At 42.3% G+C, this 14261-nt stretch overlaps 1 protein-coding gene across 3 annotated transcripts in view; it reads right to left on the bottom strand.

Moving 5' to 3' along the window:
• Positions 1-14261, bottom strand: part of REEP1 (receptor accessory protein 1) — a 135059-nt gene that overhangs the window by 48827 nt on the left and 71971 nt on the right. For all 3 annotated transcript variants that reach the window (XM_074196858.1, XM_074196851.1, XM_074196843.1), the window contains exons 4-5: positions 12386-12506; positions 8310-8423 (exon numbers count right to left, since the gene is read on the bottom strand). In XM_074196858.1, the coding sequence (XP_074052959.1) occupies positions 8310-8423; positions 12386-12506 (235 nt within the window). The remainder of the gene's footprint in view (positions 1-8309; positions 8424-12385; positions 12507-14261) is intronic.

The following is a 14261-nucleotide window of genomic DNA, read 5'->3' on the forward strand; positions in this document are numbered from 1 at the left end:
AATGAAATCTTAGGCTGTATTGAAGCATAGGCTTCTAGGATTAAGACGGACATCGTCCTACAGTATTTTGTTCTGGTTGGACCCTAACCGGAATATGCTTAGTTCTGGGCAATATGGTTTGAATGACAGTAATAAATAAGAGAACATCCAGATAAAAGTGAAAGGTCTCAAGGACCTCGGTGCTATCATATGAGATTTGATTGAAGGAAACAAGGATTTTTAACTTGGAGGAGACTCAGAGGGGACCTAACATGTACCTTTGTTCATGTATCTAAATGACTGAATGGGAAAGAGGGATGATTTTGTCTTCCTTGGTCCCAGAACTGACTTAAGAGCCATAATGGGAAGTGATAAAGAGACCAGTTTAGGTTTATGCCAAGAAAAATGTCCTAGCAATGAATGTTAGTAAATTGTGTCTTTGGATAAAAGGGGAAGGGGCTGCTTTGGGAGACAGTGGGTTTTCCCTCAATGGAGATTCCAAGACAAGGTCACGTGATCTCATGTCAGAGATGGTGGAATGAGGTTTCTTATTCAGAAATGGGTTGAGCTAGAATAGCATCAAGAGCTCTTCTAATTCTGGGATCCTCTGATTCTTCACCCTTGAAAACAAGACGGGGTGATGGCCCATTGACTAAAATCAGAGCTAAGAAGGAAAAAAACTGAGTTGAAATCTTGGTGGGCCCTTTCTCATGACCAGTGTTTACCTTTTACAGACCCATGAGAATAGCTTAAAATGGAAATAAGGGAAGACTATGTCCCTTTGAGAGCAAAGACCAATTCAACTGGATCCAGGGAGGAGAAGGGAGGCAGACTCAGTAGCAAAAGGAGGGTTATTTAAAAAAAGGCAGACATTGGGTTTCTTCTCTACTTCTTTAAAGACTTTGAATTGTTTTCCTCAGTATGTACCCAAAAGCTTGGAAGTGGAGGATATAGGAGGTGATGGGAGGCATAGAGACAGAGAGATCAGGTTCATAGGGGAGCATTTTCTAGTCTCATTATAGGGACCAAGCCCCAGTCCAGAACATCATCAAACAATCTAAGAGTAATTAAAGCCATATGAAAAGAAACCTCTTGGAAGTCTTTCCCTCCAACTCAGTTCAATGAAACAAGTATTCTAAAAACTCCTACTTTTTTATTCAGAGTGGGAAACTAGTTTTCATCCAGGTGTATCTGGATGAGGTGATACGGGTGGAAGGGAGGAAAGAGGAGTATCAAGTTTTGAAAATAGATCAAGGTGTTATGTCCGGCCAATTTCCCTAGCAGCTGCATGGGCTGTTCTGGTATTACTAAAAAATTGATGGAAAATCTCTGTTATATGGATGATTCTCTGGAAGAAGAGAGAGATTCAAGGGAAATTGATTTGAAAACATATTGATTGAAAAGAAGTGAGAGGAGTAGATTATTTATTTTTTTAATGCACTGGAGCTGGGGGAAAGTCAATATCCCAAAGATTCAGGCATAGCCAACTACAAATCTCTAACTCCTAATGCCTGGCATGAGTGGAAGCAGCTGGAAGAAAGCATGGAACCTCTGAGAGAGGGGTTCCATCTGGCATGGAGCTGAAGGATTGTGAGGCATGGAGTTGAAAGGGAGAAAGCATATCCCTGATAGCAGCACCATGAGACAAAGTCCAAGTTGCCCTACTCTAGGTTTCATTCTCTTCCACATTTATATCCCAAGGATATTAAACTGGGTAGGAAGGTTCTTTCTTTAGGAAGAAAGGTACCTAGCCAATTGTACATTGGTTCAATGTTTCACAGGCTTAAAGTGACTATGGGATTGGTATTGTGCCCTGAGAGACACAGATGTCTGACCCTAGCCCATTGGATTGCTCACAGTTTTGGTTGGGAGGTGGTCTAATTATTCCTCTCCTCTAATCCTCAGTTGGTATATGCACTCATTGCTTTGGTTATCTCTGGTCTCTGCTGAGGTCTGACTCAGTCCATATATATATATGTTCTTTTTCCCCACTCTCACATTGAGCTACTTTACCAAAAAAAATATTGTTTTAAGAAGAGAAGATGTATTTTTCTCTCTTCAAAGATCCATTTGAGAGAAGGATAAAACAAGACACAATGCAGAAGATTTTGTAATCTCTACCTGAATTCAGCAAAAAGTTTCTACCACTACATTTGTTTGACTTGACAAAAGCTAACATTGTGATGTCACAACTCGGTGTATCTGACCCTTGGGAAGCTTCTGGCATGTTTTGTTCATATGATGGAGCTTTTTCTTGGAGTGTGGCATTCCTTTAGGATTGTGGCTTGGATTGGAGAGAAGCTTAGGTCTAAGAATAGATGAGGGCGGGAGGGTTCCTCCAGCCAAAGGACCATCCCCCAGGGGATAAGAGAGTTGTACCCTGGAGTGTCTCTGAGGGATCGGTGGTAGCTCCTTAGGTGCTGTTGTTGGCCAAGGTTCTACCAAGACCGTCCGGGGGCTCAAGTTTGAAGCAGACCTGGAAAAGGATGACCCCTGCAAAAGTTACTTTCAGAATAAGCATAAGCAAACCCAACTAAGGAAGAAGTAGCCCAGAGAACCAAGCAATCTTTGAATAAATATATAAATAAAGTCTGGCAGGGTATAGATCTGTGATTTCCCTGATCCACAGATACCAGTTAGCAACTCATATGTAAAGTAATGATTAGAGAACTAGTTGCTGATTTACACAGGGTTTCACAGTTATTTTAAGTCAGCGACAGGGTTTGAGATCAAGTCTTCTGGACCCCAAATAAAGCTCTCTAGCCACTCTACCACACTGTCTCTCTTGCAAAAAAAAAAAGATGACAAGATGAAAATGAAAATGAAAAAATTTCATGCAAAAATTAGAAAAGAATAGAAATTTTTTATTGGTCATATAAGTTGGTCAGATAAAGAGAGAAAAAGGAAGGTCAGGGGGATGGCACTGATTTTCTGAATATTTATTTGGAAAGGTTGGGTTCATAGATTTGGAATTTAAAAAATTCTAAGTTCTAATCTCCATTTGTTTCACCTCTGATTGTTACTGTTGTTATTCAGCTATATGCCATTCATGCCTGACTCACTGTTAGACTGTTTTCTTGGCAGAGATACTAGATGGTTTGTCATTGCATTCTCTAGCTCAATTTGTAGATGAGGAAACTGAGGCAAACAGAATTAAATGACTTATCCAGGGGTCACATCTAAAGTGTCTAAAGTTGGATTTGAACTCAGTTAGACTGAAGTAGAGAAAATATTGGACAGAGAAAAATGTTTTATAATTATTAATCTAATCCTTCTTTACTGACCATGTATTTTCTCCTATCTCCCATTTCATTGTTCAAGTTACTGAGATGAAGTCAATGAACTTGAAGCACTTTGTCCCTCCCTGAAATCATCAACAAAACAATGGTCCCTGCCAGAGCCTGAAAGGATGAAGTCTTTGAGCTACTGCTCCTCATCCACATATCTCTTCCTCTGCTCTGCCCACCTATGTTGCCCTTAAAAGCTCACTCACTCCTTTGCTGGATTGCTTGTCTTCCTTGAGGCTAGCCCACTCTTGTGGAGTGATTCCTCATATAACTTCTCTTGTTTTTATACTTTTCCTTATTGCTCATTCTCTCATGGCAACTTTTGTTGTTGACGTTGCTCCCATAATTTTGTCACTACTCAACCTTTCATGGTAGCTTTGGTTACTTAGGTTGTTTAGGAATCAGTGGTTTCCTGCCTTTGGTCTCTTTTCTTTTTAGCTTTTGCTAATCATAGCAATCCTTAAATATATCTTTTTGACCCCAAAACTTCTTCTGGGTCAGAATTGATCTTTACAAGAATTCTTTCATGTTCTGCCCAAACCTTCAGCCAGCTACATTTTCCCCTGGCAACAAGATGAGTCTTCCTGACTGCAGTTCAGGTGCTCTCTCCACTGTACCACCAAGCTGCCCTTCATCTCTGATAGTGTGACAAATGTGGGACTCAGGCTAGTTCCCAAACAGAAGACTCTCTAAATGGGTTTCCATTGCTGCAGTTCTCAACCATCTGTACTAGCACCTTCTGCAAGGGGCTTCTTTTCTAAAGACTCCAGAATTCTTACTACTTTTCTGTTCAGTCTTCCTAAGGGATTCCTCTTCCTCATCCCAACCCATGTGATCAGCTATTTTTGAAGTGCATGATTATTAGATGACACAGTTGAGACTAGTGCTTACTGTAGAAAGAACATTGACCATGGAAAGACAGAATCTGGGTTCAAATCTTCCATTTCCCTTTTGGGATAGTTGTGAGTGGGATAAAGTCTGAGATTTCTTCAGTAAAATATTATAGACTGAATTTGGTTAACTATGTGCCCCTCCTCCTTTGACAAAGCAAACTTCTGGGATATTGGTGAAGAGTCAACTGACCTCACCTTATCTGTTGATGTCCAGAGAACCATTCAGTTCCTAGGGCTGAAGAGATAATCTGGTTCCAGTTTGAATTTTATGCTCTTTTCCCTAGATTAGTTTGCCATTCTAGATTGTAAAACCACATTCCTCATTAACAAGGGTGGGTCAGTGGGTCAGATTGTGTTAGGATAAATGTGATTCTTGGACCTTTTGCTTTGACCTCAATCTCTCTAATTGATTCCATGAGAAACAAATAAAGCTTTCTCTTCATACCTTGAGAGATTTCTGAAATTTATTTAAGTGGCATTTGTCCCACACAGTTGTCTGATTTCAAGTGCCAGACCCAGGTCAGGGAGGGGCGTATCTCAATCTCTTGGCTTTCTTAAAACTAAGTTCCAGAAGAACTCAGATCTTTTCTGTGGCTAAGTCCTGGTGCTCCAACTGCTCTCCCTATAGCATCTCCTCCAATATTGGAAATTGGATTCTGATCATAGAATCATAAATCAATCTAGGACTGGCAGGGATCTCATTCATTTAATTTAGTTCAGTCTTTCGTTTTTGTAGAAGAAGGGAACTGATTTGTCCATCATTGTGAAGCAGGGGAACTCTGGCACAGAAAAATATTGTAACCCTTTTGTATTGGAAACAATCTTGTAATTTTCCTGTTCTGGTAAAAAATGTTCTTGTTTCTGTTTTAGCTTTTAGAAACTCCCTATGGGTATCCCTATGTCTGGACTTGACGGGTCATGTATCTGACCTCATTCAAGCCCTGCGGCAGGTGCAGCTGACACCACTCATGCCAAGTAAAGTGCTACCTTACACCAGGTGTTAATTAAGCCCCATCCTTGGAGTATGTACAGTAGACTCTGCCACTCCTTAAATGCCACCCCCATTCTACCCACCACAGCGATGTATTTAAGAAAGATTCTGCTCCAGCTTGCCCCTCTTTTTCTGGGCAGCTGCTGCCCTGCTTCTTTCCCTTTAACTCCACTCCCTCATTAGAAACTCAACCTCTTTACCTTGTTAAAGTATCTAAACTTGATTCCCACGAAACTACTCTCCCTCATTAGAGATCAATCGTTTCCTGTCTTCTTTCCCTCAGTTTCTGCTAATCAACCTGCCCTTTAAGTCTCTCTTTCCCTTCAACTCACAGCAATATTGAAACTCATTATCTTGTTGCTTCTCCAAAGAACCTAATTTGTGAGTTTTTGTAGTAGCTTGTAAACTTTTGGACTTATATCCAATATTAAAGATTTTCTTACCTCCCTAAATTAAAGAGTTTGGTAATTTTATCATCCAAGTGAATCACAGATGTCTCCCTATGATTTCCCCATCCCAGGTGCTCTAGCATCAATCTCATAGGCTAGCCACATCAGAAGAAGGACTTGAACCCAGATCCCCTGTCTTAAGAGCTAGGGGTTATTCTATATCCTACCTCATGCAGCCTCCTTTTCTCTCAGAAATTCCCTGAACAAATTTCTCTTTCCTGTATATTTACCATCCAGACCTTACTCAGGCCTCCTGAGCTGAGTTGGCTTTCAAAATTTCTTTAGCCTCCTGTGCAGGCAAGCCCCAAGGTAGGAACCCAAATTTGAAGGAGTTTCAGGGTTATACCTTCTTAATATCATCTTCCCTTCCATGAACATTTTCCTTTGTACATTCCAAGCTAATAATTCAGTTCAATTCAGTTGAATTCAACTCAATTCAACTGAGTTCAGTTCAACTCAGTTCAACTCAGTTTAGTTTATTTGTTTGTTTGTTTGTTTTTTAGGTTTTTTTGTGAGGCAATGGGGCTAAGTGGCTTGCCCAAGGCCACAAAGCTGGGTCATTATTAAGTGTCTGAGGCCTGATCTGAAGTCAGGTACTCCTGAGGGCCAGTGCTCTATCCACTGCGCCACCCAGCCTCCCCCAACTCAGTTTAGTTTGGTTGAATTCAAGTCAACTCAGTTCAATTCAGTTCTGCCCAACTCATTCAATTTAATTTAATCTAATTCAATTAAAGTAAACTCAATTCAGCTTAATTCAACTCAGTGCAATTCCATTCCATTTTATTCAATTCCACTCAGTTCAATGGGAATGCCAACAAAGTCCATTATTTGTTGGATGCTCTGTTCTAGTCACTGGAGCTACAAAGATAAATCAAACTGCTCCTGCTACCAAGAAGCTTACATTCAACTAGGTATTCCTCTCTGGTCAAAACCCCTACAATCAGTATCTCTATTAATAAATAAAAATTGATATAATAAATTTAAAAATTAATAAAAAAAGATTAATAATTGTTATGACTGTCAGACTGGAAAAATCCCCAAACCTTTCCATAATCATTAGGAATAGGGGAAAAAGGAGTTGGGCAGGAATGATACACAAATAATCCCTTGCTGGATTTGGAGTCAAAGGATCTGGGTTTGTGTCCCAAGCTCTGCCAGTCATTAGTCATGTGACTTTGAGCAAGTTATTAAACTTCCCTGGGCTTCAGTTTGCTGATTTATAAGATGAGACAACTGAACTAAATGACCTTTAAGGTTTATTCCAGCTCTAAATCTAAGACCTGATGATTGAAAAATTATTTTATTTTGCTGTATAAGTGGTGAAAAAGCAACATAACATCACAAGAAGTGAGGGAAGCAAAAGAGCAAAGGAGGCACCATGGAATAGTGGGTAGAGTGGATAGAGCCAGGAAAATCTGGATTAAATCCTATCTTAGACCCTTCCTAGCTGTGTGACCCTGGGCAACATCTCTCACCTTCAGTTTTCACATCTACAAAATGGAGACGGGGTAGATTCAATGATGATCTTTGAGGTTTATGACCCGATGATTAGTGATGGTGAAAATACTATTACTACTACTACTGCTAATATTAATAACTGATATACACCTACCATGACCAAAGTTGGCTCAAGAGGAAGGGCGAGAAAAATATGCAGAAGTATGTGGGGGGGCTATGGAGATGGAGTTATGAGTATGCAATGTTGCATCTACCATGCCTGGATGTCAGAAATAGCAGTGTTGGATAGTTTCCTGACATTAAAAACAAATGGCATCAACAAAAATGATGTAACAATCTCAAGATTTAGCAGGTGTCTTATATGGAGCTCATCTCATTGAGCCTTGCTACTCAGTCAGGTGAGTGCTATTATTGAAAAGAAAACTGAAGATTGGTGTCTAGGGTCACACTGCTAGGAAGTGATGATGATGATGATGATGATGATGATAACGACATCAGGGAGGTGACAGGTGCTAGGAAGTAGTCAAAGGTGGGATTAGAATCCATGTCTTTCCAATTTCAAGTCCAAAACTCTATCCATGATGGAATACAATGAATATTGTTGTTCTCAAAGAGGACCGTGACATCAGGGAGGTGACAAGGTCACATGACAAGCATGTGAATTGGATTTGAGTGAGGGTCTGTGTTAAGTTCCCAGCCTCAGTCTCTGCTCCAGAGTCATCAGGGTCCAGACACCTGATATGGATCAGGATGACTGGAGAAAACACCAGAATTGGTGAATACTAAGTGTTATGGTTGGCTATAGAGAAGAGATAAAGAGAGGATGCTGAAATACCCTCATTCCCCTCCCACCGAGAACGGTCTCCCACTTCCCTCCTCCAGCTACACAATCCTCTTCCAAGCTTCCAGGACTAAGGCTGATTTGTTTTAGTTTTTCAAATGTCCTTCTTAGTTGCTCAGTCATTTGATCTTGGGGCTCATACATTCATACCCTCTCACAGTCTCAACCCCATGCTGATACTGGTGCAATCTGTCTAGGAAGAGAGCCCCCTCCTTCATTTCCCCCCTTCTCATGGACCCCTAGCTTCATAGCTTCTGTCCCCCAGGTCCACTTCTCAAGACAGTGCGTGGCTTTCTGTGGCTAGGGTCAAAGAACATTGAGCCAGTGGGTGTTTGTGAGAGGCTTGGCAAGTTGGGTGGGGCAGGGCAGGGCAGAGCAGGGCAGCTCTGCCAGGCTGTGCTCTAAGTTTACCTTGGAAGCAGCCATCACTGCTGCAGTGGCTGCCACGTTCAGCCCCCTCTTCCCAAAGTGCACGAGGGCATCGTAGCTCCGGTCTTTGGCTTGGACCAGGCAGTCATCAATTTCCTGTCAAACAAAAAGCATGCGGAGTTGGACCTCAAACCCTTTCTCCGCCCCATCCACCCCCCGCTTTGTAGGGCTGCCCAGGACCTTGGAGTGGAGTCCTGGCTGGGCTAGGGAAATAAGGCAGGATCTGAAGCCAGGTGACCTGACTCTGCTGCTCGCTCTCTCACACCAAGCTTCGCTGGACTTCAGTTTTCTGATCCATAAAAACAGATTTCAAATGCAATCACTTTTTAAATCATACTGTATTTTGAAAAGACTTGTTTTGTTCTAATTTAGAAATAAAAGAAAGTAAAAGGATTGAACTAGGTCATTCTAAATTCTATAATTTGTGCTTTGTTCAATTTGGGCAGGCACTTATTAAGCACCTACTGTATAGCAGGCATTATGCTAGGCTCTGGGACTATAAAAACAAAAATGATATATTTCCTGCCTTCAAGGAGCTTACCCTCTATCCAAGGAGCCCTAGTATAACCATAATTATAGGTCACCTCAATTCTCATAGTATTTCTCTCTTTGTGTTGTGGGGGGGGGAGTATGTGAGTATTTGTTTATAGATGTAATATAGATAAAGAGACAGCCAGATAAATGATAGATGAGGATGAGGGTACATAGCTAACTAGCTAGTTAATTAGATGAGTAGATAGAGAGGTAGAGAGAGATGAGTAGATGGATAGATATAGATAGATAGACAGACAGACAGACAGATAGAGGAGTAGATAGGTTAGATGACTTCTTTTTAAAATGTTCTATGTTATCTATGTTTTATTATATTTTAACTTGTGTTAAAAATTTCCCTATTACATTTTATTCTGTTTCCTGCAGCACTAGATGGGTAGGGAAGGGAGGGGTTGACACCTGTGTTCTGGGGTCCTTTGAGATTAACTCCCAGAGCCACTTGTTTCAGAAGCAGAATTTGAATCCAGATCCTCTTGGATGTGAGGCCAGCTCTCTTTCCAGGACATTGTTGCCCCCACTCCCTACCCCCAAGCTTAGTGTGTGTGTGTGTGTGTGTGTGTGTGTGTGTGTGTGTGTGTGTATGTGATAGTGTTCACAAGACTGCAGGATTTAGAGGTAAAAGGAAATTCAGAGCTTCTCTAGTTCAAATTTTAAAGATAAGGGAACTGAGACCCAACAAGATTAAGTGATTTGCCTAGGGTCACACAGGTAATAAATGGCAGAGGCAGGACTAGAACCCAGATCTAATGCTCTTTGCTATAAACTCTGTTTTTCATTTTATGAAGAGGAAAACTAAGGGAGAGAGCAGAACAGGTCCAAGGATATTTAACAAGTTAAAGATGAGGGATCAAACTATGACAAAGATCCCTGGTTCAATTCAGGTGGAATTTGGAAAATAATTTAGAGTTTTGAATTTTCAGAACTATGTTGGTTCCAATGCGGTTGGCTCAACTCCCAGGTCAGGAAAAATTTCTGTATATTGGGGTTATCTGGTTTGGGGTTCTGCACATTGAAGGTTGATGGCGGAATCCAGGTCAGTTCATAACCCTTGTTCCTAGTCACCTGATGAGGTTTCCCTGGGAAGTGTCTGTAGTAAGCTAGGGCAGTAGTTAGGTGACCCTGGGCAAGTCACTTAAACAGAAAAGTTTAAGAGGTGGTAGGGCTGCAGTGGATAGAGCACCAGGCCTGTAATCAGGAAGAGATGATTTCAAATTCAACCTCAGACACTTACTAGCTGTGTGACCCTGGGCAAGTCACTTCAACTTTGTCTGCCTCAGTTTGCACAGTTGTTAAATAGAGGATTTATATAACATCTACCTTGCAGGGCTGTCTTATGGATCAAATGAGATAATATCTATAAAGTACTTAGAACAGGGCTAATGGGTCTCTCTCTCTCTCTCTCTCTCTCTCTCTATATATATATATATATATATATGTGTGTGTGTGTGTGTGTGTATGTGTGTGTGTGTGTGTGTGCGCGCATGCATGCGCGTGTGTGTATGTATACAGTAGGTGCTATATAAATGCTTATTCACTTGTAAAATGGGTATAGTAATTGCATCTACCTCCCAGGATTATTGTGAGGATCCAATGAGATGGTATTCATAATAAATTTTAGAACCCTTAAAGTCACCCCCCCACAAGTGTATGCATATATGTGCAAATATATGTATGTATAAATACATATGAATACACACATAAACATACACATATAGAGTTGTATAGAGAGTATTTACACATAACTGCCAGCTAACTATTAAACCTGGGTGTGTAAGAATTGTCTGAGGCCCATTGGTTGCTCTTCATGGGACTATTTAACTCTCACTGAGAAGGCTGACAGGCCGGAGCAGCCTAGTCCTGGCTTCCTGCCCGGGACTCCAGAGATGGTGGACAGTGACCAGGGGACGTCAGATTCGCTTCGGCCCCCTCCAAGAGACAGTGGAGAATGGGAAAAAGAACATGGGGCCTCGAGTTCATATCCCAACTTCACCAATTCCTCCCTGGGGGATCTTGGGTAAGTGGTGGCTCTTTTCTGGGTTTCTGGCTCCCCAACCCTCAGAGCTGTGGGCAGGGTCTCATTATCTCTAAGTTCTCCTTCCAGCTCCTAAGTGTTTCTGGGAGAGGAAGTCACAGGAAGAGGAGAAGGGGTTTATCACCCACCCAAAGTGAGTTGGTCTTCAACTCCTAAAGTCCATCTGTCCATCCTCTCCAGGTCCCCAGGTGTAAGGGAGGGATCCTCAGAGAGAACCCCAGGAGGTTCCTCATCCCATCAGCATTTCCTATGATGCCCTTCCTTAGAAGAATATCACCCTTATGTATATTTAGTGTTAGTTATGAGCCAGTGCTGGGGATACAAAGGCACCTGGCTTCAAGGAGTTTACATTCCAGAACAGTTAAGAACTGCTTCCCTAGACCCCAACCACAGATAAATCTCAAGAGGTCCATGAATCTGGATAGGAAAAAAAATGGCATCTTTATTTGCATTAGCCTGCAACTGAAATGTAGCATCTCCTTTAACTAGCTCCTTCCTTCCTTCCTCCCTCCCTTCCGTCCTTCCTTCCTTCTTTCATTCTTCCTTCCTGGCAACTGGGATTAAGTGATTTGCCCAGGGTCACACAGCTAGTGTCAAGTATTTGAACTCAGGTCCTCTTGCCTCCAGGGCTGGTGGTTTACCTAACTGTCCCATATAGGATTTCTTTAAAATTTATTCTGAGAAAGGGTTGCAGGCTTCACCAGATTGCCAAAGGGTTCCCTGACTCCAGAAAGAATAAGAATCCCTGTTCAAGAGACTGGCAACCCACAGAGGCAACAGGCATGCCTTTGTTTCTTTAAAGAATCTTCCTCCATCTCCTCCGACCAGTAACTAGGATTCCTAAAGTGTTTTAGCTTTGCAAAGCTCTTTACAAATGTCTTATCTGATCCTCACAACTGTGGAAGGGAGATGCTTTTGTTTTCCCCATTTTACAGATGAGGAAACTGAGGTTAAGAGAAGTTAAGTGACCTGACAAGGGTCGCACAGCTAGTAAGTGTCTGAGGCCCATTTTCACTCTTTCTTCCAAAATCCAGTGCATTGTGTTAGAGGACCTGGGTTCTGATCTCACTTCTGCTACTTCCTACCTGAATAACCATGAGCAAGTTGTTAACCTCCTTGAGCTTGTGACGTCATCTCTAAATTGAAGGACAGATCGAGATGACCCTTAACATTCCTTCCAGCTTGGAGTCCATGATGTCCAATGCTGTTAGTTCAAAGCAGGTCAGAAGAACCCCCAGACTGGTGGGGGGAGCCCACTGACGTGACTAGGTTGGTGGTCAGAGATGTATGTGCTCCCAGGATCCTTCCTCTACACTCTTTCTCCAATGCATCTAGTTCTCCTCTACACACACACACACACACACACACACACACACACACACACACATGCACACACACACACACACACACACACACACGTGACTCTTACAAGAAGGAAGACCACAGGCTTGGAAGGGTCTAGGGGTATAATTACCTTTTCTTTTGATGACAGCGTAGGATGCACAAACTTCCTGTAGAGGAGGCTGGAGCCCTTTGTGTAAGGAGACAGCAACCAGGCCACAAAGGCTATTTTTAGTTCATAATAGAAGGGGAACCTGGAGGTGGTTAAGAAAATAGGCATTCTGTTAAAGAGCCATCTGCCATCCTGCCCCTTCCTCAGGGCTCCCAGCACAGATTCCCCAACACAGTCTCCAGATTGCCTCTTCCCACCTCTCTCCTGATGCCCCCTCCCTCCAAACCTCTCTTATTTTTCTTTCAGATCCCTTGGAAATGTTTTACAACCCAAACTCAAGAGATCTTCCTTCTTGGTTATTCTCACATTGTCTTCCTGGTAACTAGAGTTTCCCAAATGAGAAACTGGCTCCGAATCACCTACCCAGCCTGATTTCACATGACTGCCCCCTCAGCTCCTCCTGTATTCCCAGTAAAAATGGGCTAAGGAGATATTTCTGGAACACAGTGTTCCATCTCCCACTTCCCTGCATCACTCAAACCTTCCCCCATGCCCAGATCATCATCAATCTTCTTCCTTTTAAAACTGTTCCTCAGTTCCCCCTCTTTGATTTCTGATTTTCCCCCAAAAGTTGGCTCCGGTGCTACTTTCTCCTTTATTGACCTTGAGTTTCTGTTGTATTGTCCCGGTGAAATTACTCTACCTGCAGCCAGGTGTCCAAAGTCGGGACTAGAGAATTTAAATTCTCCCACACTTCTAGCCTTTTGACCCTGGACAAGTCACTTCAATTTGTCTACCTCGGTTTCCTCAGTTTTAAAGTTGCTGTTCAGTTGTGTCTGACTGACTCTATGTGACCACATGGAATTTTCTTGACAAAGCTACAAGAGTGGTTTTCCATTTCCTTCTCCAGCATGCCCCTACTTTACAGATGAAGAACTGAGGCAAGAAGGAGTTAAATGACTTTCCCAGGTCTCACCCTGATGTCAGATTTGAACTCTGGTCTTCCTGATTCCAGGTCTGTTGTGCTAGCCAGTGCACCACCTAGCCTCCCAGTTCTAAAATGGGGACAGTCCTGTCACCTAGGTGCTTTGTTTCCTTCCTTCCCATGTCTGATAGCCTGCCAGACTAGCCTCCTCTTTTCTTACTACACAGCTCTGAGTTTCCATCTCTCAGCCTTTGCATTTCCTTTGCCCCTTGCCTGGAATGCACTCAGTCTTCACCGCTGTCTCCACAATCCCTGTTTCTTTCAAGACTCAACTCAAACACCACTCTCTTCCCAGATGTTGCTGATTCTCCATCACTAATGCCCCCCCCATCTCCCTGGAATGTTGCTTCCTCATATTTATTTTGTCTTTATTGTCTAGATTTATGTTATGCCCATTGGTATAGTCTCTCCTCTGAGACAATATCCACTCCTCAGGAGCACGGATTGCTTCATTGGGGGATTTTGGTAATCTATCCCTAGCACCTAGGACAGGGGTAATGTGGCTAAAGCTTTTTAAACCTGAAAGCACCAGATAAATGTTAATAATATTGTAGTTGCTTATTGAGTCATTTCAGATGTGGCCAATGTGTTTCATGACACATTGGGAGAGGTACTGGAGTGGTTTGTTCTTTCCTTCTCAAGCTCTGGAACTGAGGCCAAGAGGGTTAAAAGGGACTGGTCCGGGGTCACAGTGCTAGTAAGAATAATTCAGTAGGTGCTTAATACAAGTTTGTTAATTGATTGAGCTTTGTCTTTGCATTTCTAATTTAATTTATTGGATCGAATTAAATTGAGGTATATGGAATGATGGAAAGGTGGGTTCAAGTTCCAGGCGATGCCACTCACTGCCTGTGGGAGCTTCTCTGTGCCTGTTTCCTTACCTAGGAAATGGAGGGGTTAGATTAGATGCCC

Source organism: Macrotis lagotis, chromosome 1, assembly GCF_037893015.1.
Source record: "Macrotis lagotis isolate mMagLag1 chromosome 1, bilby.v1.9.chrom.fasta, whole genome shotgun sequence".
NCBI classification, from domain to species: Eukaryota; Metazoa; Chordata; class Mammalia; order Peramelemorphia; family Peramelidae; genus Macrotis; species Macrotis lagotis.